Below are 26,934 nucleotides of genomic sequence, written 5' to 3'. Positions count from 1 at the left end.
GATATGCGTCGTGCGTGAAAAATCATACATTCGCCAGTTTGTAGTAAACACATCGATTGATATAGCGACATTCGCCACTTTGCTAATTAATTTTCTTCCTTAATTACTTATCAAATTGACTCAATTTTTTTGTCAGAGATTCTACACAGTAAAACAACTTAAATTCACAAATAAAAAAAAAATTGATTTTTCCACATTCGCCACTACGTTATATAGGGGACGATATGGAGTATTGAATGTTGTCAGTGTTTCAGAGCTGTCATCTAGTTTAATATTCCAGTAGCCTGATCGTGCATCAGGCTTCGTAAAATACTTTGCACCTTGGAGTTTGGGTAATAAATTATCAAGTGTCTGTGTGTAGTAATGTGGCCTCTTGACCCATTTGTTTAAGTTCCTGGGAGCAAGGCATATTCTCAGATCTCCTGATGGCTTTGTTACATAAACAATACTGTTAACCCAGTCTGTTGGTTGATCTACTTTTCGAATAATGTCAAGATCCATCATTCTATGAGTAGTTCTTTCTTTAGTGCGGTTTTTTGCGATTCTGGCACGCGGGTGGATGTACACAAGGTTCTGCTCCATCTTTAAGCTCAATTTTATATTTGCCTAGGAACTGACCTACACCTTCGAAGCAGTCTGGATACTGTTTGGTTAATCTGTCTTTAGGTGTTTCTGCCGTCACTTCAGTGATATCACAACATTCTGCTGCACATTTACAGCTGGCTAAGCAGTTTAATGTAATGAGGTTGAAGTCTAGACATGCTCGCAGACCATTGTTTTTCCTTCGTCCTGTGTTATGTGGAATTTCAGTTTCCTTGTCATATCACCATGAGTACATGTGATGTTTTGCGCTCCATACACTATTATTTTGTTACTACCGTATGCTGTCAGCTTTGCGTTTGTTTTTATTAGGTCTGTTGGTTTACCATCCTTAATTTTCTTTGGAAATAAATCTTTGTATACTCTCAGCGGCATGACGTTTACTTCTGCTCCACTGTCTATCTTACATTTCACTGTTTTATTGTTCATCAATATTACTTTGTATGTGTTTGTGATCCTGAGGCACTTTCAATTGAGTCCAATGCAAATGAAGACGTTTTATCCTCTGTTACTTCTCTTATTTTGTGAGATCTTTGCTTTGGTCCATATTTTTTCTCTTCTCTCAATTTTTCTTTATTTTTCTGAAAACACATTTTCGTGAAATGTCCAATCTTGTCGCAGTGGTAGCATTTTACGTTCCTGGATGGGCATTCCTTTTTAGGATGCTTTTCTCCACAGCGTGTGCACACACTGGTACTTAGTCGCATACTGTAGCTTTGGATTTGTTGCTTGCCGTAGTTTGGTTTACTCTTTCGAGAAGCTGCATGTGCATTGGCGGCGTATTTTATTGATTGAACACGGCGTCGCGCAGTACTATCCTGAATTTCTGTCATCAGTTTTTATGTACCATCGTATGTGCGAATTAATTTAAGTGCATCACTGAGCGTTAAATGTTCGTCTTTTGCTATTAGTTTTCGTCTGATATTATTGTCGCGTACACCAGCTATGATTGTATCTATTAGCTGTTCTTCTTTGTCTGTGTAACCAACGTCCTCTAACTATCTTGGCTCTGGTATAGAAGGAGGCAATTGATTCACCTTCATCTTGTTTAAGTACCCGTAGTCTAAAACTTGAGACTCTGAAGTTAGACTTAGGTTTTACATAGTTCTCTAGTTTTTCCCAGTGCTTATTCGAGCTTTTATTTTCCTCTTCTGTGAGGTCCCAACTGTCTCTTATATCTCTACCTGTTTCCCCTATCCATAGGAGCAGATAGTGGGCTTTGACTTCTTCACTCTTTTCTAGTAGTGGTCTAAATCAGCTGAGCCGTACGTTTGAATTTTCTCAGCGCTTCTGGCAGGTTACTAGATGTTCATTCAATCGTTGGTACCGTATCCCTGTTAATTCAGCCATACTCACGATTTTCTGTCGCCGTCAGGCCGCCTATAGTTACTGCCGAAAATCCGTTATAAACACGTTTGTGTTTTTCCTAAAATGTAATATTCGTGGGTTGTACTGTTTTTATTATCCCACTTCTGACACCATGCTATGTTTTCTGGTGTGTTGAGACCTTAATTTGTAGGCTGGTTGAATGAAAGAAGACAACAATCATATAAACTCAACTAAAACTATTTATTCAACAACATCCTGGTTACCCATCGGCGTGCATCCGCCGAAACATAATGAGGGCGCTATAGCATCTCATGACAAAAAAACAAACAATTACTTCATCAGGGAACTGAATCTGCACCTACTGTAAATAATATGTCTATCACTATCACTGATTAATCTCAGATAAGATAGTATAGTACATATTTCAAGTATCGAAATACACGCCATCGTGTCGGGATTCAATATGTCGACATTAATTATGTCACCATCAGGAATGATGTACATTTAGATTTTCCATCGTTCTCGAGCAAATAAACAAACGGAAGCTTTTAACAGGGTGCTATTTAAAACGGGCTTTTATAGTAAATTGAGAACAATAAACATTATAATTGTTAAACCTCTGGTATGAAATCTTTTTACTGGTCAATTCCTGAGGTTGCGTTTATGAGTTACGGTTTTTGTAGTAAAAAAAGGCGATGTTTTTAAATAAGCGTTAATGGTTAAGAGATAGGGTGATTTCCACGCCTGCGCGTTTGCAGTTAAGGGGACCAAGCATTTGATATGCTTGCTATGATTTTTAACAGGCGTCCCTCTTGAATAAATATATAGAAATGCACTTTCATTTGCACTGAATTTTCTATTCCCGATTGATCACTAATCGATATAGTGCTTCCGATTTCTTTGCGTTTCGTTTTCAAAAAGCTAAAAGCTGGGGAGATATTACTACAGTTACATCGTGAAGGAATGTTTCGTTGCGGCCAAGCTATGAATGCACACAGAGAATTACAAATCTCGCTCTATGGCGCTGGCTAGCACGAATAAAGCCTAGACCATCCTAGGCATGGCCAAGAAAGACATAATGGTTATGAGATAACAAGGTGATTGACTTACAAATGAAATGAAAAAATAAGGCAACGCTGAAATAATTCATAATACTTTTTAAAATACATTTTGGTAAACCGTATTAAAAAATGCCTACTAGGAAGTTCGGCCTACTTAATAACCCCTAATTAACCACAACTAATTTATTCATCTTCATATCTCCAAAGATAATAAATAGAAGAAGATAGAGCAGCTTCGCCATATAATGTGGAACGTTGGTCGAAATACATTGTAGGAGGACGGAGAGCAATTTTACCCCATCCGCGCGGCGGCGCTATAGCTTTATAATAAAGGATCCGCTCGGGTTCGTTTGTTTCATGTAGACTCTCCATGATTCCATCAAAATGGTAAAATCTATCCTGCTCGTGGAAGGGCGGACGTTCCATCATTTTAAATGCAAATATGCGAAGAGCTCATTCTTCTGCTATTCAAAGCCCCATTCCCTGCAAAATTTCACTAAAAAAGATTTTTTTTTTGAGGAAAAATGCATAGGCCTATGCAAAGTAAATCTAAAATAATTCCAATGATTATTATATTACACAAGTGTCAATACTAGCAACAGAATACATCATGTTGGACGTTTTTATGTCTGATAACAGAACCTAAATCAAGGTAAGGCTATGCCTAGTCTAGCAGTGTTGCTAGGCTATGTTTCCGAATCGAGCGTGAGAAGTGTCAGTGCGCGTACTGCTGGTACTACTAATAAATCATTCTAAGGTGCAGCTAATGCACACACACACCCACACACACAGGAATGACAGCAACCGACCATGGCAACCAGCATTAATGGATTTATGATAGGGCCTATTGCAAACGCTCTACAACCGTACAGTTTGATTAAAATGCCATAAGAATGGTGAGGATGTCACAAACTTATAGTCAAGCAATTTCGTACACTATTAGACCTATAGGAAATAAAAGCCTTAGGGCCCATTAAGTTTCCTTCACAAATTGCCTGAAGCCGGCAGGCATTATTTTCCCCAGCAAAATATGGCTAGCTCTTTCGGCTTCTATTTCCTATGGTGTACTCACAACCTGACTATAATTGCTTACTATTACAAATGTCATATATTATGTGGATACAATTTGGATAAGAAATGCATGCTCGTTTATACGAAACAAAGCGACACGTCCTGCATTGATTGCGTGGTTTATTGTAAATAAATTGTCGTGCAAGCATGAAAATCAGTTAAAATATGCTATATATTATGCATATTATCCATGAAGGTGTTATTGAGTGTAGCCGCCGCACAGTGGGCCAGGGCGAAATAAAAGTGTGCCAAAAGTCCATTTTGGTGACTATGGCTTTTACACCTTTTTTCACATGATTGAAGAAGGGTATACCCTGGTGAATCTATCCTGAAAATATTTTACATTTAAACGAATTTTAAGGGTGGTATTTTTCAACAAATGTCGGAAATTTCTCTATAAATATTTCAAATGCTATAATTGACTACACTATATCAAAACAAGATTTTGTTTCTTACAGAAAATTCGGAATTACTTCAAAATTTACACGTTTCTTGTATATAAATTGGGGAACAAAAATCTATGTTTTGGTTTAAATTTGAAGTTTGCATCAATAATAAATCGATGTTTAAACGACAGAAAAAATATTTAAAAATATATTTTTAGAAAAGTAGGAGAGAAATTATAGATTCATGTGGATTCATGCTTTAATTTTAATAACACCATCTTCAGTATAGCCTTAGCTTTATGATGGTACCAAATTTAGCTGCTACTTGCTACTTGTTGCAGCTTTGCGAGCTAGACGCACTTTTATCAGTCTTGTTTTCGTTCATTTGAGACACAATTTAATTAGAGCAAGCCACAATCAGTAAGGATGTACGCGCGTCTACTCAACCAGTTCATGCAAAGCGTGGGAAAAGCACTCCGAAAATTGACAAACTGCTCGTGATTTAACAGTGAGCAAATCTTCTAATATTTTGTTGCTGTTTAGAATACTTTAGTAAATTTCGAGCAGTCTAATAATCCAAATATCCAAATATTAAGATGATATCTACAAGAAGGCCTATATCTAGGCGTCAATTGTTTTTTAAATTATACAAAGACATCCAAGACTTTGAAAAAGCTTCTTGTTTCCACTTACGGAGAGGTGAGCTACTACGCGAGAAGTAACGACCTTCCCAGCAAACAATAATACGTTATTATAACGTGACAATAACATTACAGTAGTGTGTTGAAAACTTTATTTTGTAGAACCATAAATACGTACTGAACATAATTTCACAACATTTGCACGTTCCTACAACTTTGTGTAAACGTTATTTTGTGACATACCTAACCCCAACATTCGCCAAGAACGTTATAAGAACGTAAACACGTGTTTGCTGGATTTCTAAAAATACCTCGTGGCTTGACAACAGGATTCCATTTTCTGATGAAGTTATTATTGTTTTGACACGGAACAGAGATATTCTTTCCACACCAGCAGAACACCCACTAGAGACTTAAAAACGGGAGGATCTTTCCAGAGAGTTCGCACAGGGGTAAAGTACAAGAGATGTTGACATAAAATGTACGCACTGTACTTATTCAGCATTGCAAGGGGCGTTCTAATATGTAGAAAATACATACACATTTTATTTCTCCCCGACGAATTGTACTGGTAGTTTATCTCCCCAAACGCCGGGGGGGGGGGGCGGCTCTCCTCTACGGGGACCCTGCCCCTCCTTCTCCGCTGGCGTCACCCCTGAGGCGCAAATCGGAATCGTCACGACAGATGAAATATTGTCCATATCTTTGTAGCTCCATAACAAAATGAGACCCCTCCTTACTCCGAAATAAGAGTTGCAAAAAAGCATCCTATCCTGGTAGATAGCAATGCTTTATTTTGTAGAACCATAAAGTTCCTTTTCAAAGCCTCCTCGTTTACACTGCACTGAGAATTATCAAAAAACATAAAACGACCATTAGCGATACTTTTACAATATAGGCCTAATATGATTGAGTACGGAATTAATATATCATGACATTGGTGTAGGCCTAACGTCTTAGAATTCAATGGATTCGCAGATGTAAACATATTTTACATTAAAAATGTAAAATTAGGTTGTCTGATATTATTATGAATTTTGATTTCGATTTCGATTTATAAAAAAAACCCATTTATATTCACTGTAAGATTAACAATAGAATTGTTTAATGTTGGCCTATGCCTAAAACACTTTTGGCCCCGTCCAATCAGAAAAATGCATTTTGATGACGTCATTGAAAATACAAAAAAAGTTTCCCACAGGGGTTCTTTTATCCCAAACATCCTTAAACATTTCAAAAATCATTGCAATATGAACTTATTTAGGTGTTACAATGAAAACTGATATCGTCCAATCAGAAAACAGTACAAAAATGACGTCATATGGATTTGAAAATGCTTTTATTGTATTCTACGGGTATGAAAACCTCTACATAGATCTTATATTCGCTTAGATTAGCTTCTGTAATGAGTAATTCATTTTGGCACACTTTGACTTCAGTCTGACCTACTTTGCGCCGTAGATCGAAATGTATACATTTTAGACTGTATTATTTTACACTGTAAATATGACGACGACCATTTAAGAACGTTGGTAAACCAGATTTAGCGATTTTGATATAATGTTAAGCGCTACTTTACAGTGACCTTAGTGTATAGTGACATGATTTTACAGTAGTTACCGGTAGTGATTCTAGTCAAAACATTGGTTTCAACGAAATATAATCCGGAAACGTACGCTGGCTGGTAGGGTGTATACTGCTTTCCTATCTTGGCAACAACTTGACGTACTGTACCTTATTGTTTAGGCTTGAAAAATAGCAAGATTAGACTGAAACAAACATTTTATTTTTGATGAACGTTGCAATTTTTGAAAAAAGTGACCCCTGTATAATTATATCAAGTAATTGGTATATTTCCGGGCTTGGGTAGTAATAGCATTTTTATACAAGTATCTAGATTTGCGAAAGGCACTCGTTCACCTAATAATATTCGTCAGTGTCGAAACGATGGGTTCGGTCCCTATTATATTTCCATACTTCTTCGCAAATCGCTTGACTTTACGCTTGACTTTACACTTGATTTTACGCTTAACTTTTATAATTACGATTTGATAGCTTAATATGCTAGTTTGTCTGTTAGCAATAAACGCGGATATTGGGTTACGTTTGTTTTGAGAAAGTGTAAATACAGTAGAGTAGCGCATTCGATTTTGTATGTTTCTCTGGATTTCGCACTTATATTGAGTACATCACTCGGCACCAGACCTGACGCGACTAATGTGTTCCCCGCCGGGCGTCTATCTTATGTCTCTATCAACACACACACAAACCCACACACACACGCGCTTAAACATAGCAGTTGTACGATACACCGTTTGATTATAAATATTATTAAATATCTTTCAAATTAACAATTCCATACTTTTAAAACTCATGTAAATGTTTCATTAAATTCGATTTTTGTTTTGTTTTGTAGAAAATATTAATATGATTGGTATTTCTTGAAAGATAAATGTATTTGATTCAAGGTGGAAACGATTGCACAGCCATAGTGATTGACTGTAATAGTGTGCGTTGAGAAAAGGTGCTCAATTGGCCAGGTTCAATTTTTTGGTAAACAAAGCCGCTGAGCATTTTGTACGGGGAACACATTATAGTCCGAAGGCATTGCGTAAACGTCAACTTGCATAGCGCTGCGTGCGCGGAGCTTTTTCAGGTGATTTTCTCAAATACCTCCATGATTATACCATGGACCTATTAATAAGAATAGGTCCATGATGGACCGTTCCGCTAAGCTCCGCCCCTTGGATTTTGTTGCTAAGGTCCCACAAGACGGCAGTGTTAAAACATACGCGAACACGTGCGTTGTGTGACAACACGTGTGTTTGTAAGACGCGCACGTATTCCTAGCGCTGTTCTGATTAGTCAGTTGTTAAGTTTGATTGACACTTCGGAAAGGTCTATTATACAGGGATCTTTCTGCTAAGCCCCATCCCTTAGATATTGTTGCTAGGTCCCACAAAAAGATAGCGTAAACATTATGTGACCCAAGCTCACAAAAGGGCTGTAAACCCGTCCTCAGGCCAAAATGAGTTTCTGTGATAATGGCATAGAACATATCATTTATGCCTACTTTAAAATGAGTTAAATGAGCGAAGTTATGACCGTTTGAATAATTGTCGTCTTATCAACTTTCTTAAATCAAGTTTTAAGAAAAATGCTTTTATTTTCGACAAGTTTCTATTCATTTTTCACTAGCTCCCATCCGAAAATGGCTAAATTTTACCTCTTACAGTTGGAATTTTAAACTCAAAATTCAGGAATAGTAAGATTAAAAGTTGTACTTTATTTATTCACGCTCTACGGCCTATTCTGGCTATGGAGACTTGTTTCTTAATACAGTGCGGTGTGAGTTTACAGCCCTTTGTGAGCTTGGGTCACATATGTAAGCACGTATGTTTGTGGGACAAGCGCGTATTCTTTGAGAACTTCTCACTGGTCAATTGTTAAGTTTGATAGACACACCAGAAACGTATATTTCAAATAGAAGAAAAGAAGAGTCTTTTACTTAACAGTAGGTGGGCACTTATTCAAATGGGGTTATTCTGGGCAATGTACTGTTATATACTTTATATAGACTACCATTATGAGCACTGCTCTCATGTGCAATAGGGTCCAACAACAACACAATATTAGTGGATTTTCTTTTAACCAATGACTCTTGACTAACATGCCTAATTCACTACCAGAAGGGCCCCAGTCGAAATAAGTCGTCAGAAATCCGTGCGTTAAACTTTGTATGTTTTCATGCTAAAAAATCCAAATCTAAATTCATGTATCCACAAAAAAACACTAAACTTTGTTATTTTGTTTGTATTTTTTACAGGAAAACCGACACCTGAACCAGTAGAAAGTAAGATCTTTAGATTTATGTATATAGTCTGTTAAGTTAAGTTAAGTTAAATCAATCTGCATACAACGTTGTTTCGTCCTTTAAGGACTCATCAGTGTAGATCAGACAGACAAAAAGACAGTATTTTCTTGCTATATTTAATCACAGTAATTCAGTTTATACTGATTTTGTTATTGTTGCACATCTTTTACGGTTTTGCTCTGTTATAAAAGGGAAGCAATAAAGTTATATTTAATTAAGTATTATTTTATTGGGATCAGAATATTATTATTTACAAAACGAAATACAATTTATAATTATTTACCTTACTAGTTTGATAATCGCTTATCTTTATCTTTCTATAGAGCTTAAAGGTGGTGTGATTGCTGGTATTGTGATTGGATGCATTGCTGGATTATGTCTCATTCTCCTCGCCTTACTGTTCGCTTGGAAGAAAAGCAAGTTTATATTCATTATTATTTTTTTTTTGTTATATATTGTTCTTGATATTCTCAGGAAACAGTGGGTTCCTCGGCCTAGCACCTGACCAAAAAGAATTGTTCATACATAATACCATAATGTGTCTCTGAAATCAACTGCAGGGCATATATCATATTATATCCAGTGGCGGATTAAAGGAGGGGACACATCGGCCAAAGACCCCACCAAATCCGTCAAACAATTTTAATAATAATCACAAGAAAATTATATTCACAATCTTAAGTGCCATTTCCGGATATAGACGAGCCATATTAATACATTTTCTTATATCAGACCCACAAGGGCAACGGCATAATGTGTCTCTGATATCGAATGTAGGACATCATATTATATCCTGTGGCAGAATAAAGAGAGGGGTGGCCCAGGGCCCCACTAAAGTTTTCAATATATATTTAAATGGAGATAAGAAGAAATTTATATTCACAATTTTATGTCTATGAGTGCCATTTCCGGCCATCTAGAGATGCCATAATCATACATTTTCTTGCCTTAGCCCTAACCATGATGGGACTGGGGTGATATAGACTCTCCAACCGTGAAAGTCTCTCCCTAGCACCTTTACTTCAAATATCTGGATCCACCACTGTTATTATATCATTTATTCTTCGTTAAAACATTTATAATAACAATGCAAACATAATTAAAAAAACGAGCACATCTTAAATCCCACGATGGATTGGCAACCTGGACTCAAAAAGTGCCTCCAGTTTCAAAAAGCCACAGGGCCTCCGACCCCATCGTTACGCCACTAGTTATTGTTAGGCCTATACTAAAATAATTGTTAACACAATAGAACCCCTACTAAAGGAACAACTAAAAATGTGTCCCCTTAATGGGAGTGTCCTCTGAATTTTGGTATCTCTATTTAGGGGACATAACCGAAAACTTGAAATTGCTCCTCAATAAGGGATTTGGCCTGTAGGTGTACAAATATGACACACATTCTTTATAATAATTATTATTTTTTAATTGACTTCAGAAGTACGAGTAACAATTGTAGCAATAATTTGCAATGGCAAATACAATACATTTATGACATGAAGTCAAAATAAATGTAATTAAAACACGAAAAGTTTATTTTTCCATGATTTAGTATTATGTGATAGATACATTAGCATTAATATCGTGTTAACTTAAAAATCAGGGTGCAGGTATGGATTTGAATGCTATATGAAAGTACACAGAAAAAAATTCTATGACTGAGAGTTAAAATTTACTTATGGAACTAACACACACAATGCGTCTACTGATATCCATCTAAAATATCAGGATAAAATGTTAAATTAATGTCTCAAAAGTCGTCAAATTATAAATTGAAATGAAATACTGTTATTTTGAATTTATTGTACTTGTATGGGTTGGTAATTAATAGTGTTAAAAGATATTTTCTCATCGATAAACGAAAAAGTTTTCCCAGAATAAGGGTGTCTAAAAAGTGGGTTTTACTGTATCATAGTTGTTATTACTACTTTATTATTCATTTTCAAATGTTGTTTTCTTTTATTCTTACAGGCAAATCACCATCTGCCCCTAAGTCGTCTGCAACAAAGAAGTTAGTATTATTCCAATCATTGTTGTTTTTACTAGAGGATTTGCTCGCTTTTCCTCAGTTAGTATGTAGTTTCGTTAAAAATATCAATAGGACCAGAAAAAGAAGATAGGTTGCATGTTGCATGTTATCTTGTGATTAGTTATTTTCTTTACGTAATGTCAGAAATGCAGTGGTAGTTCAGGTAAATGTTTTGAAAGCAGTCTCATATCATTTTCATTACATAAACATATTTAGAAGCCACTAAAATGAGATGAGACGGCATTTGTACGTGGCAGCTAAAGAAATGTTTTACTGTAAGTCATTGAGGGAAGCCGAACATGACTGTGCTTGACGAAAATTGACTGTGTCTCTTAACGGACTGTGCCTGAAAACCGAGTGTGTTTGAAAATCAACTGTTTGAAAGTTGCCCCTTTGGCGTTCCATATAGAACAAGCAAAATCCTTGCAAAACTTTGAAGATTGGTGCATGGAGTGTGTGATCTATGAGAAATGAGAAACTAAAAACATAAAAATCGAAATGAAGAAAATTGGAATAAACATAAAGTGAAGCTAGATGGAAAGAAAGCTATTATTGATCAAGCATCGACTATATACAAAAGATATAACGAGGGTTTGTAATCTCAGATTATCTTTTTGTTGTAGCATCATGACTTTAATATTTATATTTGTTAATATTATTACCTTGACCTAGATCTGGAGGCAAAACATTATATAACCCTGTTACGGAAGAAATAAAAACTGATGCTGATGCTGATGAAGTAGAAGAAAAGCCAGAAGATAATGATTCGGAAAACCCGAAATCTACAGATACGAAAGCTTGGGTCTAGATGGCACAATTTCCAATTTACTAAGGTACAATAATAACCAGAGCAGTTACTCCATGAATGCTGCCTGAATACGAGGGGTTGGGGATTCCATTATTTTCTTTAATGCCCTAGAGTAAAACATATAATATTTTCGTTACTTTTTCATTTGATCTATTCTTCCGAAAATGTATTGGTGTCTTTCTTTGATTATCATGTACTGTTCCGCTAAATTGTATAATGATCAATTCATTAGTTTTTGCGTAATCTTGTCAAGAGACAGACAGACAGACAGACAGACCTACTGCCCGACAGACAGCGGTGAACACATAACCTCCGTTAGCGGAGGTAATACTGTAATGGTAAGTAACCTAAAGAAAGCAGCGAAAAATTTGGGAGGGTGTCCCTTCCCTTGTTTTGCTTCTGTCGTCTTATATTCTAACATAAAAAACAACTTAAAAACAACTAACTGTAATAATATTTTTGTAACAGTATACGACGACAAATCACACCATTATTGGATAGTAATTTTCTGTAAATATTATATCTAAGCCTATATGAAACTGGTGCGCTCCATACGAATTTAATTGGCGTCCTATACTCTTTTTCTAATTTTTTGCCATAGCTTGATTGTTCATTGACCGGTTTAAGTAAAGCCACCGAAGGAGCTCGGTTAGTAAGCCCAAAAACGTCATCCTAGCGCAAAATCAACAACACGACACTGCTTGTGCTTTTGTAAACTGCACAAACAGCGGTGTTGAGTCGAAAAATTATGTGAAAAAACATCATTTTGTAGAATATAAATCTATTAATATTAAGTATTGCAAGAATCGTTGTTTTTATAAATAATCTAAACAAATGCAAATGCACTTGGCTGGAGTTTGTACGTCACTGGGCTCCAGCATATTGCGTCGGTGGCTTCAGTTTTTCCTGTTCCAGCTATGTAAATGTCTTCTGTTCTGCTTATCCGTCTCTAAAAGAACTTACTCGGTTCGTGTGGCCTGTCCATAATGAGAAAAAAAATAAGGGACCTGTGGTGGGAAGTCTATAATTGTACCGTACCAACAGTTCAGTGATACACTACCACAAAAAGTTTTATTCAACACCACCGATTTTGGTCTCTAAACCTCAATCAGAAGCTCTTTGCAGCCTTCTGATCCCATGTAATTAGACGTTACTTGAACTCGTAATTCCGCCTACGTTCCGCTCAGGAGATATTTTAAAAGGATAGAAAATCAAAGAGGAGGTATCTGTGAGTGTGCAAGAAATTGCCCAACTGGCTTAGTTTGTAATTCAAGTCCGATAAAGCGTCTAAATCTTCACACTTTTGCGCATGCGTAATTGCACATCACTCGTCCTTGATGCATAGTAAATAACAGAGATCATAATGATACGACCCGCACCCCCCCCCCCTTCTTAGAAGCATATAATGATACGACCCGCCCCCCCCCCCCCTTCTTAGAAGCATATAACGAGACAGGGTCTTCGAAGACATACTTTTTTATAAAATCATGATAAAATAAAGATAAATTCTAATCTGTTTTGCATTGAAGCTTACGTTTACCTTTTAACTGTTGCTAATCAAATTTGTATCTTTACAGAGATGAACCATTTTTTCCAACGGTATGCTTTTATTATTCTATTTAGTACATTGTTTTTTGCAGGAACACCATGGTATGAAAAACATTTGACGGTTAATAATGGCAACAAGCAGTGACAAGAACAACTCTCCTTGACTTATATTTTATCATTTAATTTTTACGGTTGATTTTACGGTTTTATTTTCCAAACGACGCCTAGTTAATGTTTAAACCGGGCACTCACTGCCCCCGAGATGGTCGTCGACCGGCGCGATTCTATGGAGACTAGGCCGCAATGCCTCAACGCGCACACAAGTGATTTTTTTTTTTTAATGACGATCCGTTCAGACTGCCAGTGACAATCAGCAGACGACGTGACGCCCTCCAGTGCTCACGGGCAACGGAGATGGATTCGTCGGCCGACGGTCGTACGAAACAGAGACTGCCAGTGTTTACTCGATCTACATTAGGGAGCTTTCGATTTGCGCGACGACGCTAACGAAATCACTCATTTGTGACCTTCCTACCGGGCGTCCTACGTTCTCTGCATACGTAGATTTGGCAAAATTCGCTTTCTAGAATCTACTCGACGAGGAAAACTTAACGTTCTCGCATGCGCATATGCCATTTAGTGACGTCATTACGTTATACGTCCTACCATCGTCGTGCAATCGAAAGCTCCCAACTATTGTTCACATGAGCGTAACATTAAAAAAAATATATTTGTACATATAAATTGGACCATCGTACGACGCAGTGACTGCCAGTGTTTACTCGATCCACACTATTTTTACATGAGCGTGAAATAAAATTTACTTGTACAATTTAAATCGAAATATTAGATAGATGTAAAGATCGTTGTCAGTTTTAGTTAAAAATTTAAATGTAGTGTTCTTGTTCAAGCTGTTTTGTTATCTGTCATTTGATGTATAAATTTTGTTACGTAGTGACACTTTGTCTCCTTGTTTGATAGATTTTTTAATTATCTGTTATTTGACGTAGTATGCCTTACTGATTTCCCGCTCCTAATTAATTTACAAAGAAGCAAACTTCAAAGGATAATAAAGGGAAATAAACGCTATCAAGTATAGTCAATTTCGACTATTATTTGAATCTTCGGCAGTAATTTGATTTTTATTAGTAAAAATATAATTAATTGTAAATTAGTTTTTGTTTTTTAATAAAGTTAAGTAGTATAACCAACGTAAACAAAATAATTTAACGACTTGAAAAATCGTTTATGCAGTTATTAGCTTGTTCAATTTGTTCAGTTTGTAGCATAATCCTTCTTGATTAATTGATTGATTGACAGGTAGTTAGTTCTCTTGACGTTTGCAACATTTTAAAAATTCATAAATTAAAATCGCCTAATAACTTAGCTTTAAAAAAAATCCTGTTTATATTTCCGAAATATGATATTGTAGAAAAATAAATGTTACTATAAAATGCGTCGTTTATGTTTGCCGATTATTATTATTATTATTATTATTATTATTATTATTATTATTATTAATATTATTTATATTGTCATCATCATCATCATTAGCAACATCACCATTATCATAATTATTATATTAATTATATTAAGTTAATTATATTTTTATTATCACCATCATCATCATAGTCTTCGAAATTATACTCATCATTAACTTCATTATTATTATTATTATTATTATTATTATTATTATTATTATTATTATTATTAATATTATTTTTATTATTATTATTAATATTATTATTTTTATTATTATTATTATTTTCTTAGATTTTTGAGGTTTTCATGGGTGGCTCTTATGCTAGCGGCATCAAAAATCATCTGCCAAAGCTCGTCGGGCAGTCGGACCAAAAAAAAAAAAAAAAATAGGTCTAGTTTTCCCATCCCAGCAATTTCCGGCCATCCAGAAGCATAACTGCATATTCTGCACATAACTTGTAGTATGGATTTGTTTTTAAGTGACGAATCCTCGAAAGCTTTGATAAGGCCATGATTTGTTTGTTTCCAAACGATGTGATTATAATCACTAATTTAGTATGGCACGCGAGGTCGAGCGTATTGATCGAGGTTGAAATATTACTCGAAGTACAGTAGGCCTATACAAACATTCGCCGATAATTTGAAATCTCACTGACTTTCTCATTTCTTTTTTTTTTCTTTTTTTTTTGTGGCGAACGAAATTATATACTAAAGTATATTTAGTCCTAGATATGACGTGTTTGTAGCAATTGTACGCCCTATATTTAAAGTATTGATTCTAAAGGCTATATAGTAAGACAAATTACGCGGAGTACTTTTGCATGACTCATTGGCTGGTAATTTTTTTATAGAACCGTTTGTAAATCATTGAAAGATATTTTTTACTTCCATCCGTTTTTGATCGTTTTAAATGAGATACTAACTTTTTTTTTAATTGGGTTGACAGCCAAAGAGTACGTCATATATTCAGTAAAATATCGTCAGTCTTGGTAAAATTGATGTTTATAACATATATGCTTGCAATATAAATCTAGGCCTTTTACTTTTATTCATATTGTATGAACGAACAATCAACATTAAAACAATACATAGAATCCTTCATCATTAGTATTATAGCAGTTAGTATTTATGCTATTTCTTTACACTACTACTACTACTACTACTCGAGTCAACGTATCGCACTGCTTTTTATATTTTCAAAGATCATGATGTACGTAAATAGTGTCTAGGCATAGGTATATTATTATTACAATAGTCCATTAATGTTTACTATGTCGACTACCAGAGCTTTTGGCCTACCCAAACCTATACTATCCACCGTAGCTTTCATACACTTTCGTCCACAAGTACAACTTGGCAACTCGCGAGGGAGAAGTCAGGATGCTGCATATCCATGTTATCAGTTAAATTACCTTAAATAGCGCCCTCTATAATTTCTTAACTGTATGGGAAAAATAAAATGCCACCCCAAAATACATAATAAGCAAAAAAGCAAAATATCTTAAAAAGTTATAATATAAATTTGTCGATCAAGAATTGTTTGCAACTGCTTCCATCTATCTCGTTCCATCATGGCTGTGGAAACAACATATCTTAGTAAATTACGTAGTATCTTTTTCTAGTTGATCCAGATATGTCAATCATTTCCTTCATCTTTTAACTTGACTATGTGCAGGTTGCTAGAACAATATCTTGGAAATAATTTCTCATAGTGTTTCATGATAATGTTCATTCACGATAGAAGGTCCGCACAGTTCATTAATCATATTATTTTACCGTGTTACTTGCATTATGACATCTTTGTGCTTAACACCATGGTGTAATGATTCAACAACGTGTTATACGTACCCCAAGTATCGAAATGGACGCCACCATGTCGGGATTCAATATTTCATTCCTGATGATGACCTAATTAATGTCGAAATATTGAATCCCGACAGGATGGCGTGCATTTCGATGCCAAGAATATTATACTATCTTAGCTTATTAATTTTCGACAAATTAAAGTTTCGACAAATTCTACTAAACAATAACTGAAAAACGATATTAATATTTTAACCAACTAATATTATACAGAATCTGTATGTATTTTAAAAAAAAATCAATTTTCCTCCCTGTGTCATGGTAAGTCATTCATTGTTTTGTTTTTATGATGCTAAATTAATTGTGTTGAAATAGAATGAAACCCTGATTAGTGTAAGCTATTTGTTTCACTCTATTGTGCCTTCGGTGAATAGACGAGGTAAGCACACTTAAAAAAATTGTGGAACAGTAAAATATAGTGTATAGTAATACAACCTGTATTGTCAAATGGAATACCCCATACTAACACAAACTGTGAATAGTGGCTCTGTTTTATGGGGTGCCATACGCAGCAAAAGTCAATGTTAAAATCAAAATGTAATTGCAAACTTAAATGTCTAATTTATCAAAAGGTAGGCGTAAATTTCTCAAAATGAAGTTCTAATTTTTCAAAACGTAGTTCAATTTTTTCAAAATGTAGTTCTAATTTCTTTAAAATGTAATTCAAATTCAAAACGTAGGTCTGACTCGATCAATCGCCCCCTCCAAATTCTATTCCAAAACGTAAATCAAAAACCAGTCTGGTTTGAAATGCATTCAACACTATAAATTGACTTTTGCTGCGTATGGCACTAGACTTGCGAAATGTAAATCAAAACTAATCAGCCAAGAATTATGTGGGCCTGTTCCATTATGATGGGGGAATCATTTTTCGCTGCAGTCCAATGCCGTTAACAACGCTTCCCAGTGCGTCTAATTTAATGGTCAGGGTACTGCGATCACGAGTCCTATGCTTGGCATAATAGGTTAGACATATGTGGGCTGAGATTTACAACAAGGTCTTGGACTAGACCTGTATATAGTAGGAGGCCTGGTCCTAGTCTAGGCCTATTATAGTAAAATTCTGTATAAGTATTCATATGATTACAGGTTTACATTGTACCAAGATCGATATTAACGATCGCCTTTATTCTTCATTGAAAATAAAAAGAAAACTGTAAATAATTTAACTTAAGGATTTTAAAATATTCCAAACCTGTACACTTAAAAAAAAAAATAAAATAAAAAATAAATAAATAAAGTTAACTTAAAACACAAACAACGCGATAGGATATAAGGTTTGAGAAAAGTTTTGGTATACTGTACTGTATTTCTGATGTGCCGTTCGTTTTTGGGTTGCTACAATCAGGAGTTACGATCGATCCAACAAAGGAAAAGCACTATCTATTTCCTTACATTCCAAAATGAAGGATTTGGGATGCTTTTTAAATTTGATGGAGATTAAAACATTATGTGTTAACTCCGTTGTTAGAGAACATAGAATGGTACATGACTTTCGGACTGGTATAGGCCTTCAGTAGGCCTATGTACTCCAGCTGTAAATAAGTAGAGAGAATAAGCCAATTTTAGTGAGAACTAAACATGTTTTAATATTAACGTAGGGCCTATATACAATGCAAAGCAGATTGATCACAAAATCAGAAGCATGATTTTAAACATCAGAACCCAGCTTGTTTAAAACTGTCGGGGCCCCATTGATGAAACTACGGTATTATAGTTTATATTATATTTTTTTTTAACTACAATATCGGGGCTTCTCGCGCCTGGGGCCCTGGCTCCCCCTCCCCCACCCTCGTCATCGCCCGAGTGTGACGCGATTGTAACAACTGCTGATTTTAGCAACCCAAAAACGAGCGGCGCTTCAGAAAATACAGTACAAGTATACAAGTTATTCTCGAAACTTCATATCCTATCGCGTTGTTTGTGTTTTAAGTTAACTTAATTTTTTTTTTAAGTGTACCGTTTTTTTGAATATTTTAAAATCCTTAAATTAAATTTATTTATTTTTAATTTTTTTTTTTAATTTTCCAAAAAATTATAAAAACGGAGAATTTAAAACCATTTATACGGGAATAAAAATGTGTACATTTTTTATTGTCGATATGACGACAGTTAATAGATATAAAATTGATTGTGTCGTCAGCATATTGGTACAGATTAGATGACACATAGGCCTAGGTTAAAAAGCGTTGAACCTAGTACAGACCATTGAGGGACACCTGATTTGACCAAGGTAATTCAACAGGACGCACATCTCCGCTCTCGAACATAGCGCGTGCGGACAGCCCATTGATCTTTAGTGTGGCATTGACAATCCGATACTAGTTGCGAGAACAGCCGTTAATCAATTTGACAATGTTGGACTAAGGTGCACAAAACGAACATTTGAATAGATACAGAACATTTATTAATTTGTTGAATTACCTTGATTTGACATTACAAATATCAGATGGCTCCTCTAAACAACACACACTGTTATCTCTCGTTAATGTATGACGAGAACTAACGTAGTAAGGTACCACATATTCCATACTTGTTTCTTGATTAAAAGAACATGACTTATTCTATCAAATTGCTTTACTCCAGTCGAAAAAAAAATTATAACATCAATACGAGGACTCCGCTCATCCAAAAATTGTGATTTCAATTATGGTTGTACATGACCTTTCAGCAACAAAGCCATGCTAGTTAGAAGATATAAGTTTGTGTTGGTTCAGATAATTCACTAAATGATTGTTAACTGTCTTTCCCAGCTACCTACAACTGAACACAGGGAAATTGCACGGTGGTTAGATATATCATCAATTACACCAGACTTATGTACAGGGATCACGCTTCCATTGATTGGTGACCTTCCATTGATATTGTCCGAAGCTGAATCTATATTTATTGACGTTAAAGTACATAATAAGACAATATCATGTGGTGTTGTATATAGACCCCCTGATACAAATTAATAAACTTTCACTTGACAGTTATCATTAGTTATGCATACAATAAATAGTTAAAATAAAATAGCATACATTAGTGGGGAAACCAACATAGATATAAGCCAACACATGACATATAGCAATATAGCTTCTCACCTAGACAATCTTCAATCTCAGTCTTTTTCCTTTCTCATAAACAAACCAACGAGATTCACAGAAACTACTGCTACCATAATAGATAATATATTTTCAAACTCCTATCAAACACATTCTATTAATACTGGAATCATTTACTCAGACATCTCTGATCATTTCCCCATATTTTGTATAGACACATCCGAAAACACTACAAAAATAATGACAATAAATATGTATTTATACGTGAAAATACAAAATATAACAACGATTTTTTTTAAACATGAACTACAAAAGCAAGAATGGGAAGATGTTTCAAGTTCAAATAAAGCAAATCAAGCGTATGGAAACTTCTCTAGATCATTACAAACATTGATTAATCAATGCTTCCCCTAAAAAAAGTGAAACTTAGAGTCAATAAATCACAATCTCCTTGGATGACCGAATCGATTGCCAAGGCAATCCAGACTAAAAATAAGTTATATAGTAAATATCTAAAAAAAAATCATCGAATAAAAATACAATTAAATACACCAGATATAGAAACGTACTTACTAATATAATTAGAAAAAGAAAAAAAGAATATTTTATTAATAAATTCGAAAAAAATAAAAATAATCTAAAAGAAACATGGAATTAATCAACTTCTTGGAAGAAACAAAAAACCTAACCGACTGACGTCACTGATAAATCAGAGACATACACAAACCCAAATGCAAACTCTGAAGCATTTAATACTTTTTTTTTGTTAACGTTGGGAAAAAATTAGCTGATAATCTAGAACAAGATATCCAGACAAATTGGCCTAATCCAACGTCATATTTGACGGGTAACTATCTTAATTCAATGTTTTTTAGGCCTACAACTGAAGAAGAAATAATTATATATATTCATAAACTTGGAACAAATAAAGCACAAGGTCACGATGACATAAGCGCTAATTACATTAAACATAATAATATTTACTTTACTAAGCCTATTACACACATGATAAACGTTTCACTTACAACCGGTTGTTTCCCTGATGAATTAAAAATTGCGAAAACTATACCCGTATTCAAAAGTAGGGATAAACATAACATTGATAATTATCGACCCATATCAATCTTACCCTGTCTTTCAAAAATATTCGAAAGAGTGGTCTATGATCAGACTATTTCTTTTCTTAACAAGTATAACATATTAAACAGTTCTCAATATGGTTTTCGGCAACAACACTCTACAATTCACGCCCTATTACAAACCCTAGAAAAAATAACGTCAGCTATTGAAAACAAATCATTTATTATAGGTGTATTTTTAGACTTATCAAAAGCATTCGATACAATTGATCACAAATCATTTATTGACAAAATGAGATATTATGGCATACGGGGTGTTGTATTAGATTGGTACAAAAGTTACTTAGCCCACAGAACACAATATGTTGCTATCAGAACCTGGGGAATCCGTAAAAAGAGAACTGACTCTTGGTATTCCTTGGTCCTCTTTTGTTCCTATTATTATTAATGACATTTTTTTCGGTGTGCAAAGATATAGAACTCATCATCTTTGCGGATGATACCAATATGTTCCTAAAACATAATGACCCTATATACGCATGTGATATGATGAATTATGAATTACACCGCCTGTCAGCATGGTTTAGAGCAAATAAGCTGACAGTCAACACCAAAAAACAAAATATATCATATTTAGAGGCCGCAATAGTAAGCTACATTGCAGTTTACTAATGTACAATTATCAATTAATAATTCTGTACTCGAAAGAGTAACTCATATAAAATTTTTAGGAGTTAAATCTTGATGGATTTCTATCATATCATAACCATATTGATGCCATCGCAAATAAAGTCTCAAAGGTAATAGGAACGTTTAAAAGTCTAAATTTACTGAAAATAAGTGATATTTATAAGCTTCAAACCCTTAAGTTCTATCCTAAATTTAAAAATGATCAGCTTCCTTTATATTTCACAAGTATGATTCCGACATCTTTTAATGATATACATAGTTACTATACACGTGGTAGGAACAATTTCCAAATACCGAAAGTGAATCATGATTTTACAACCAAATGCATTAGATATAATATTTCAAGAATCGTTGATACAACACCAAATTATATTATTTCTAAGGTTTTAACGCATAGCTAATGTCTGGTTTTGCTAATTATGCTAAAAAAAATATTGGTGAATACGATCAGTTCTGCCATATTGTTAACTGTTACATATGTAATCGTAACTGAAATGCTTCAAGATATTTCCATTTTAAAGGTTCTGGCCTCGTTATTTATTTGAATTGCTTTTATTTTGCTATGAAAAGTTTTATAAAACTAAGAAAGTATATTTTATTGCACACATTATCTTTATCCCATTAAGAACCCTATTAATATACTGTATTGTTGAATAATTTATTCATTGATTGAGTTCATAGATTGTTATAGGTCTTGTTTTATTTATCTTTATTTATCTTTTTTTATTTTTTATTTTTTATTTTTATTGATTATATAAACATGCGTTTAAATCTCTTGGTGTTTATCAGTTTATATTTTTGAGTACAGTATATGTATATGTATATGTATGTGTACAGTCTTTGTGAATTTGTGTGTAGAAGTTTGTGCTTGTTTATATGTATGTGTGTGAATATACATATACATATACTGTAATAAATTTATCAATATTGTATTTTGGGATGGCTCTCATGATAGCGGCCTATTTTTGGTCTTAATGAGAGTCTCCTAACTTATCATTAATAATACATACAATGTGATTTTTGTTATTTCTAAGTTGTTTTGGTTAAATAAAATGAATCTGAGTCTGAATCTGAGTCTGAATCTTGAATAAATTAAAATATTTGTTACCCTATTCAATAATGTTACAAATATTTAAATCCATAATTCTCCATAATATACGCAATAGTCTTATGGGGCCCCTTCAATCCAACAAAATTAAACAGGCTTCACATTCTCCAAAAGAAAGCACTTCCAATTATATGCAAAGTTCATTTTCATCATCCTTCATTTCCACTATTTCTACAAACAAATACATTAAATATATTTGATCGCTATAAAAGCATATGACAATATTACTCTTTCAATTTCATAATAAACAGCGTCCTATTAACTTCAATACATTTTTTCGCACAATTGAAGATACACATAACTATGGAACCAGAAATAAAAAAAAAACTTTACCACTGTATTAATGAAAACAAAAATTGGACAAAACAGTATGAGCAATAGAGGCGCCAAAATATGGAATGGCTTAGAACACAATATAAAAAAATCTACAAAGTATTAGTTTATTTAAAAGAGAAATACATAACAGACTACTTAACAAATATAAAACTTTACTGTACTTGGTCGAAATTTTACTTTTTTTCCATTGTATTTGTCATATTATCATTACACTTTTTTTTAAGAATCTTGATTTATAGATGAATCGTCTTCTATTATTACCTTTTTATTTTGTAGTTATTATTGTTCTTTCTTTGTTGGGCATCAAAACTTAAAGCTTGCTTGTAATTGATGCCTTTTCAATCAATCTTTGAATTGAGAATTGTAAAAAAAAGTATATAATAAAGGAAATTGATTGAATAAAAATTTATTGTAATTATTGATTATTATTGAACTAAGGTGCCGTTATATTTTAAAACATTTGCAACCGGTTTGGCCCTGGATTTGAGTACAAAATGACAAAAAGCTTTCCATGATCGCAGAATTTTTCAGAAAGCTCAGAGATATATTTGTGGTGAGATCGCTTAATTAAGTACTTAAGGTGCTTCCTATGTTTTTTTTTTTATAAATAAGCCATTTGTTGGGATTTTGAGAACGTTTGACAGCTAGCTTTGTATTAACCTTTTTTCTTTCTAATAATCTTGAGGATTTCTTTATTAATCCATGGGCATTTAAATTTTCTTTTTGCCTTACACTTGGGAACAACTTTGAAAATTGCATGGACAAAATCATTTTTAAAATTATCCTATACAGTATTATTCTCGACAATCTCAAATAATAAACAAATTTGTTTTGTTTTTCATTTAAGTCTGTACTGCTTCTAACTAAATTAATTGTTAAAAAAGACAAATCTAATAATAGAAATTAGGATTGTTTCTAAACATAAAAGTAAAAGGTCCCAGATGTCAGTGAGTAAACAAATATTTCGCTGAGCAGCATACTTTTGAAAATCAATAAAGAAGTGATTTTGATCTTCCACTAAGCCACAATGATTGCATAATTGGTTATATATTAAACCATAGTTGAATAAATGAAAACTTAAGCTACTAAAGCCGAGACGGATGCGGGTATGTATCATATTAATCTCACGATTTCCTATATTATAAAAACATTTTTTTCGAAGGATATGTATTCCGTAGCATGTTTCTCAAAACAGGAAATGATTCAGATGTTTATATATTTTCTAGTGAATTAATAAAGAATTGAACTACTGAATGGACAAAAGGAAATTCATACAATTTAGTTCTAGGAATTTTTAATTTAAGATTTCTAATATTACGAAAATTATATGGAGAAATGTCAGTTGTAAAATTACAGTACACATCGAAAGGCCTTAATTTGTAAAAGTTTTAAGTCGTCAGATAAGCAGCCATAAATTCCATCCCGTACAATGGAAGCATAATTATTCAAGAGTAGGTCGAATACAAGTTAAATCAATTTTCTCTTTTGTAGTTCTAGATAATTTTTTTACCCGGTCCAATAAATTTAATTTTTGCTTAGATTCATTAATTAAATGCCTTACATGGTATGTCCATGTTAGGTCATTACTAAAATGTATACCTAAATGTTTAAACGTTGTAACGAAGTCAATAGGCTTGCAATTGGACATTAAATTTATTCTATGAACATTATTTTTCTTAAAATGAATTGCTTTGGTTTTTGTCTCATTAAATGTAACTGTCCATATGGATGCCCATTGTGAAATTTTCTTTAAATCGTCATTAAACTTTATTTCTATTATTGTCGGTTTGAATGAAAATGTTTTACAAAACCAAACGAACGTAACGTTATGTTTAGCAACGCAAATGCAATCTTAAAGCCCCAGCTTTATGTAACTCTAATAGAACCTTAAATTCAGTGCTAATGTTGTGGAAAGTTTTTCCAATACCAAGTTGAGTGTCGTCAAAATAGTGATACGCAACTTCCTTGTTGTACAGATCCACGTTGAACGGCCAGAAACCGTACAAATGTACTTCGTTACACAATTGCAGGGCTACATTCGTCATATAGAAACCTACAGAAGCAACAAACACCACATTATATCATCAGTTACAATATTGATAATGAAGATGATAATAATAATAATAATAATAATAATAATAATAATAATAATAATAATAATAATAATATAACAATAAATAATAGTTTTATCATTTATATAGGCCAAATGTCACTATTATAGGTGTAATTTTCCCCTACCTGAAGTGGAAATGTACTGAATACTCAGTACGTGTGAAAACAATTGGGAAAGAAAATCGCAAGTTGTTCTCGGGTGGGACTCGAACCCAGAATCTCCAGACTGTCACTATTAAGATTGCAGTGTGCACTCAGATACGTTGCCGATATTTTGTTTTAACAGCTCTGTTGTTTGTCATAGGCCTTTTTACCGTCAAAGTTTTTTAGTGTTGCCGACAATTTATTAGTTAATTACTTATTGCTTGCCTATTATCTTGGGATTGATTTCCATAATTTATTATTACAGTTTTTAGTTCTGCTCTGTATTTTTTTTTTTTTTTTTTTTTTTTTTTACTAGGCATTAACGTGAGCCCTTCCAATACACGTCTTCTCGGACTAAGGACTTGGAATCCATAATGTACTGACTACTTGATTGAAAATAAAATGAACGATAACAAATGTTGAACACATTTTGGACAACTATATAAACTTAATTAGACATGTACCGGTATATAACTTAAAGCTTAAGGTGCCCTGTAACCTGATCATTCTTTGGCCTTTAGGTAGGCCTATCACCCGGCTTCTTCATTAAGGCTCCACACTTATCGCCACTGTACTCGTATTTGTATATAACGTGAAACAGTTTTACTTCATTGCGCATTAACTGTTAGCCTCTTTTTCATAGTATCTTACCTGTTGTAATGAACTTGTTTATGCCTCTTTGCTTCCAAAAATTCATAACTTCAGTAAAATGATGGGGATGTCCATGCAAAATGTGCACTGGATACTTTTTTGACGTTTTCATCAATTTATCAGCCCGTAGGCACAAATTGACGTTATAATTTGCAGCAAATGTAGGTAACCAGAGATGCATATTGTATTGAAGCATGTCATTCAAATATTTTCCATGATCTTTTCTTGTTTGTAGTTTATTGTAACTAATAAAAAAAAAAAAAGTTTATCGGACCATGGAGAAATTACAGCTAGAACAGACACTTATAAATTGATCATGCCTTCGAGATATCTAAACATTTGATCACACACACATACACCCCCACCCCACCACACACACACACACCCACACACAAAAATCAAAATATAAAATCTCAATGTAAGACAGAGTTCTTCGATGAGTAAGTATTATCAGTATGTGAATTATAGGAATGGATTGGATTGGTTTGGACATATTTCCACAATTCAATCAGCATTGCAATAAACAAACAAACAAAAAAACAAAAACAAAAACAAAACACAAAAAAGGAGTGAAAAATGTACATTGCTTTGCACCAAATTCCCAAGCATTGAATCTAGTGACATGCACTGAAGGAAGTAATTTATGCTTCAATACTGAAATAAAATGAATGTGAAAGCAAAGTATATACCGTAAAACCTCGAACCTGGGCTTCAATTCGAGATGGGAGATGGGCTTCTTTTCGAGGCTGCTTTTGCAAAGTACAGAGGGAGGCTTCTTTCAAAATGAATGGTCTAAATTTTGGGAATCCTATATATCAAATAGATAGGTCCACTGTAACATCTATTGTGTAACCTAACCTACTGGGCTTCTGTTCGAGGGTTTACGGTATTTCAAGAACAAACGTACGTTCTCCTTAAGATAGATGGGTTGACAGTCGTCAGATTTGATTTTTTTCCAGCGTCTTCTGCGAATGCTTTTATCGGAGGAGCATTACACCTGTGAAGAATCATTTTATTAAAGTTATCAAGTTATTAAATTTATATATATATATATACATATTATTAAAGTTATCAA

The 26,934-nt window shown here is 33.9% G+C and overlaps 2 protein-coding genes across 2 annotated transcripts in view; one reads left to right on the top strand and one right to left on the bottom strand.

Moving 5' to 3' along the window:
* Positions 1-5,043: 5,043 nt before the first annotated feature.
* LOC117115493 lies at positions 5,044-14,803 on the top strand. Its single transcript, XM_033259338.1, has 6 exons — positions 5,044-5,146; positions 8,915-8,941; positions 9,286-9,378; positions 10,934-10,973; positions 11,664-11,824; positions 13,440-14,803. The coding sequence occupies exons 1-5, from the start codon at positions 5,044-5,046 to the stop codon at positions 11,797-11,799; spliced, it is 399 nt and encodes a 132-aa protein (XP_033115229.1). The 3' UTR covers positions 11,800-11,824; positions 13,440-14,803.
* A 5,040-nt stretch (positions 14,804-19,843) lies between these two features.
* LOC117115480 (alpha-N-acetylneuraminide alpha-2,8-sialyltransferase-like) overlaps positions 19,844-26,934 on the bottom strand; it is an 18,050-nt gene continuing 10,959 nt past the window's right edge. The window contains exons 5-7 of the mRNA XM_033259319.1: positions 26,767-26,856; positions 25,860-26,104; positions 19,844-25,005 (exon numbers count right to left, since the gene is read on the bottom strand). Of these exons, the coding sequence (XP_033115210.1) occupies positions 24,785-25,005; positions 25,860-26,104; positions 26,767-26,856 (556 nt within the window). The 3' untranslated portion in view covers positions 19,844-24,784. The remainder of the gene's footprint in view (positions 25,006-25,859; positions 26,105-26,766; positions 26,857-26,934) is intronic.

The sequence above is a fragment of the Anneissia japonica genome, unplaced genomic scaffold (assembly GCF_011630105.1).
Source record: "Anneissia japonica isolate Jap-2015-1 unplaced genomic scaffold, ASM1163010v1 scaffold287847_len925385_cov155, whole genome shotgun sequence".
Lineage (NCBI taxonomy): Eukaryota > Metazoa > Echinodermata > Crinoidea > Comatulida > Comatulidae > Anneissia > Anneissia japonica.
The sequence above is the reverse complement of the archived record's forward strand: the minus strand, read 5'-3'. Positions and strand labels throughout refer to the sequence as shown.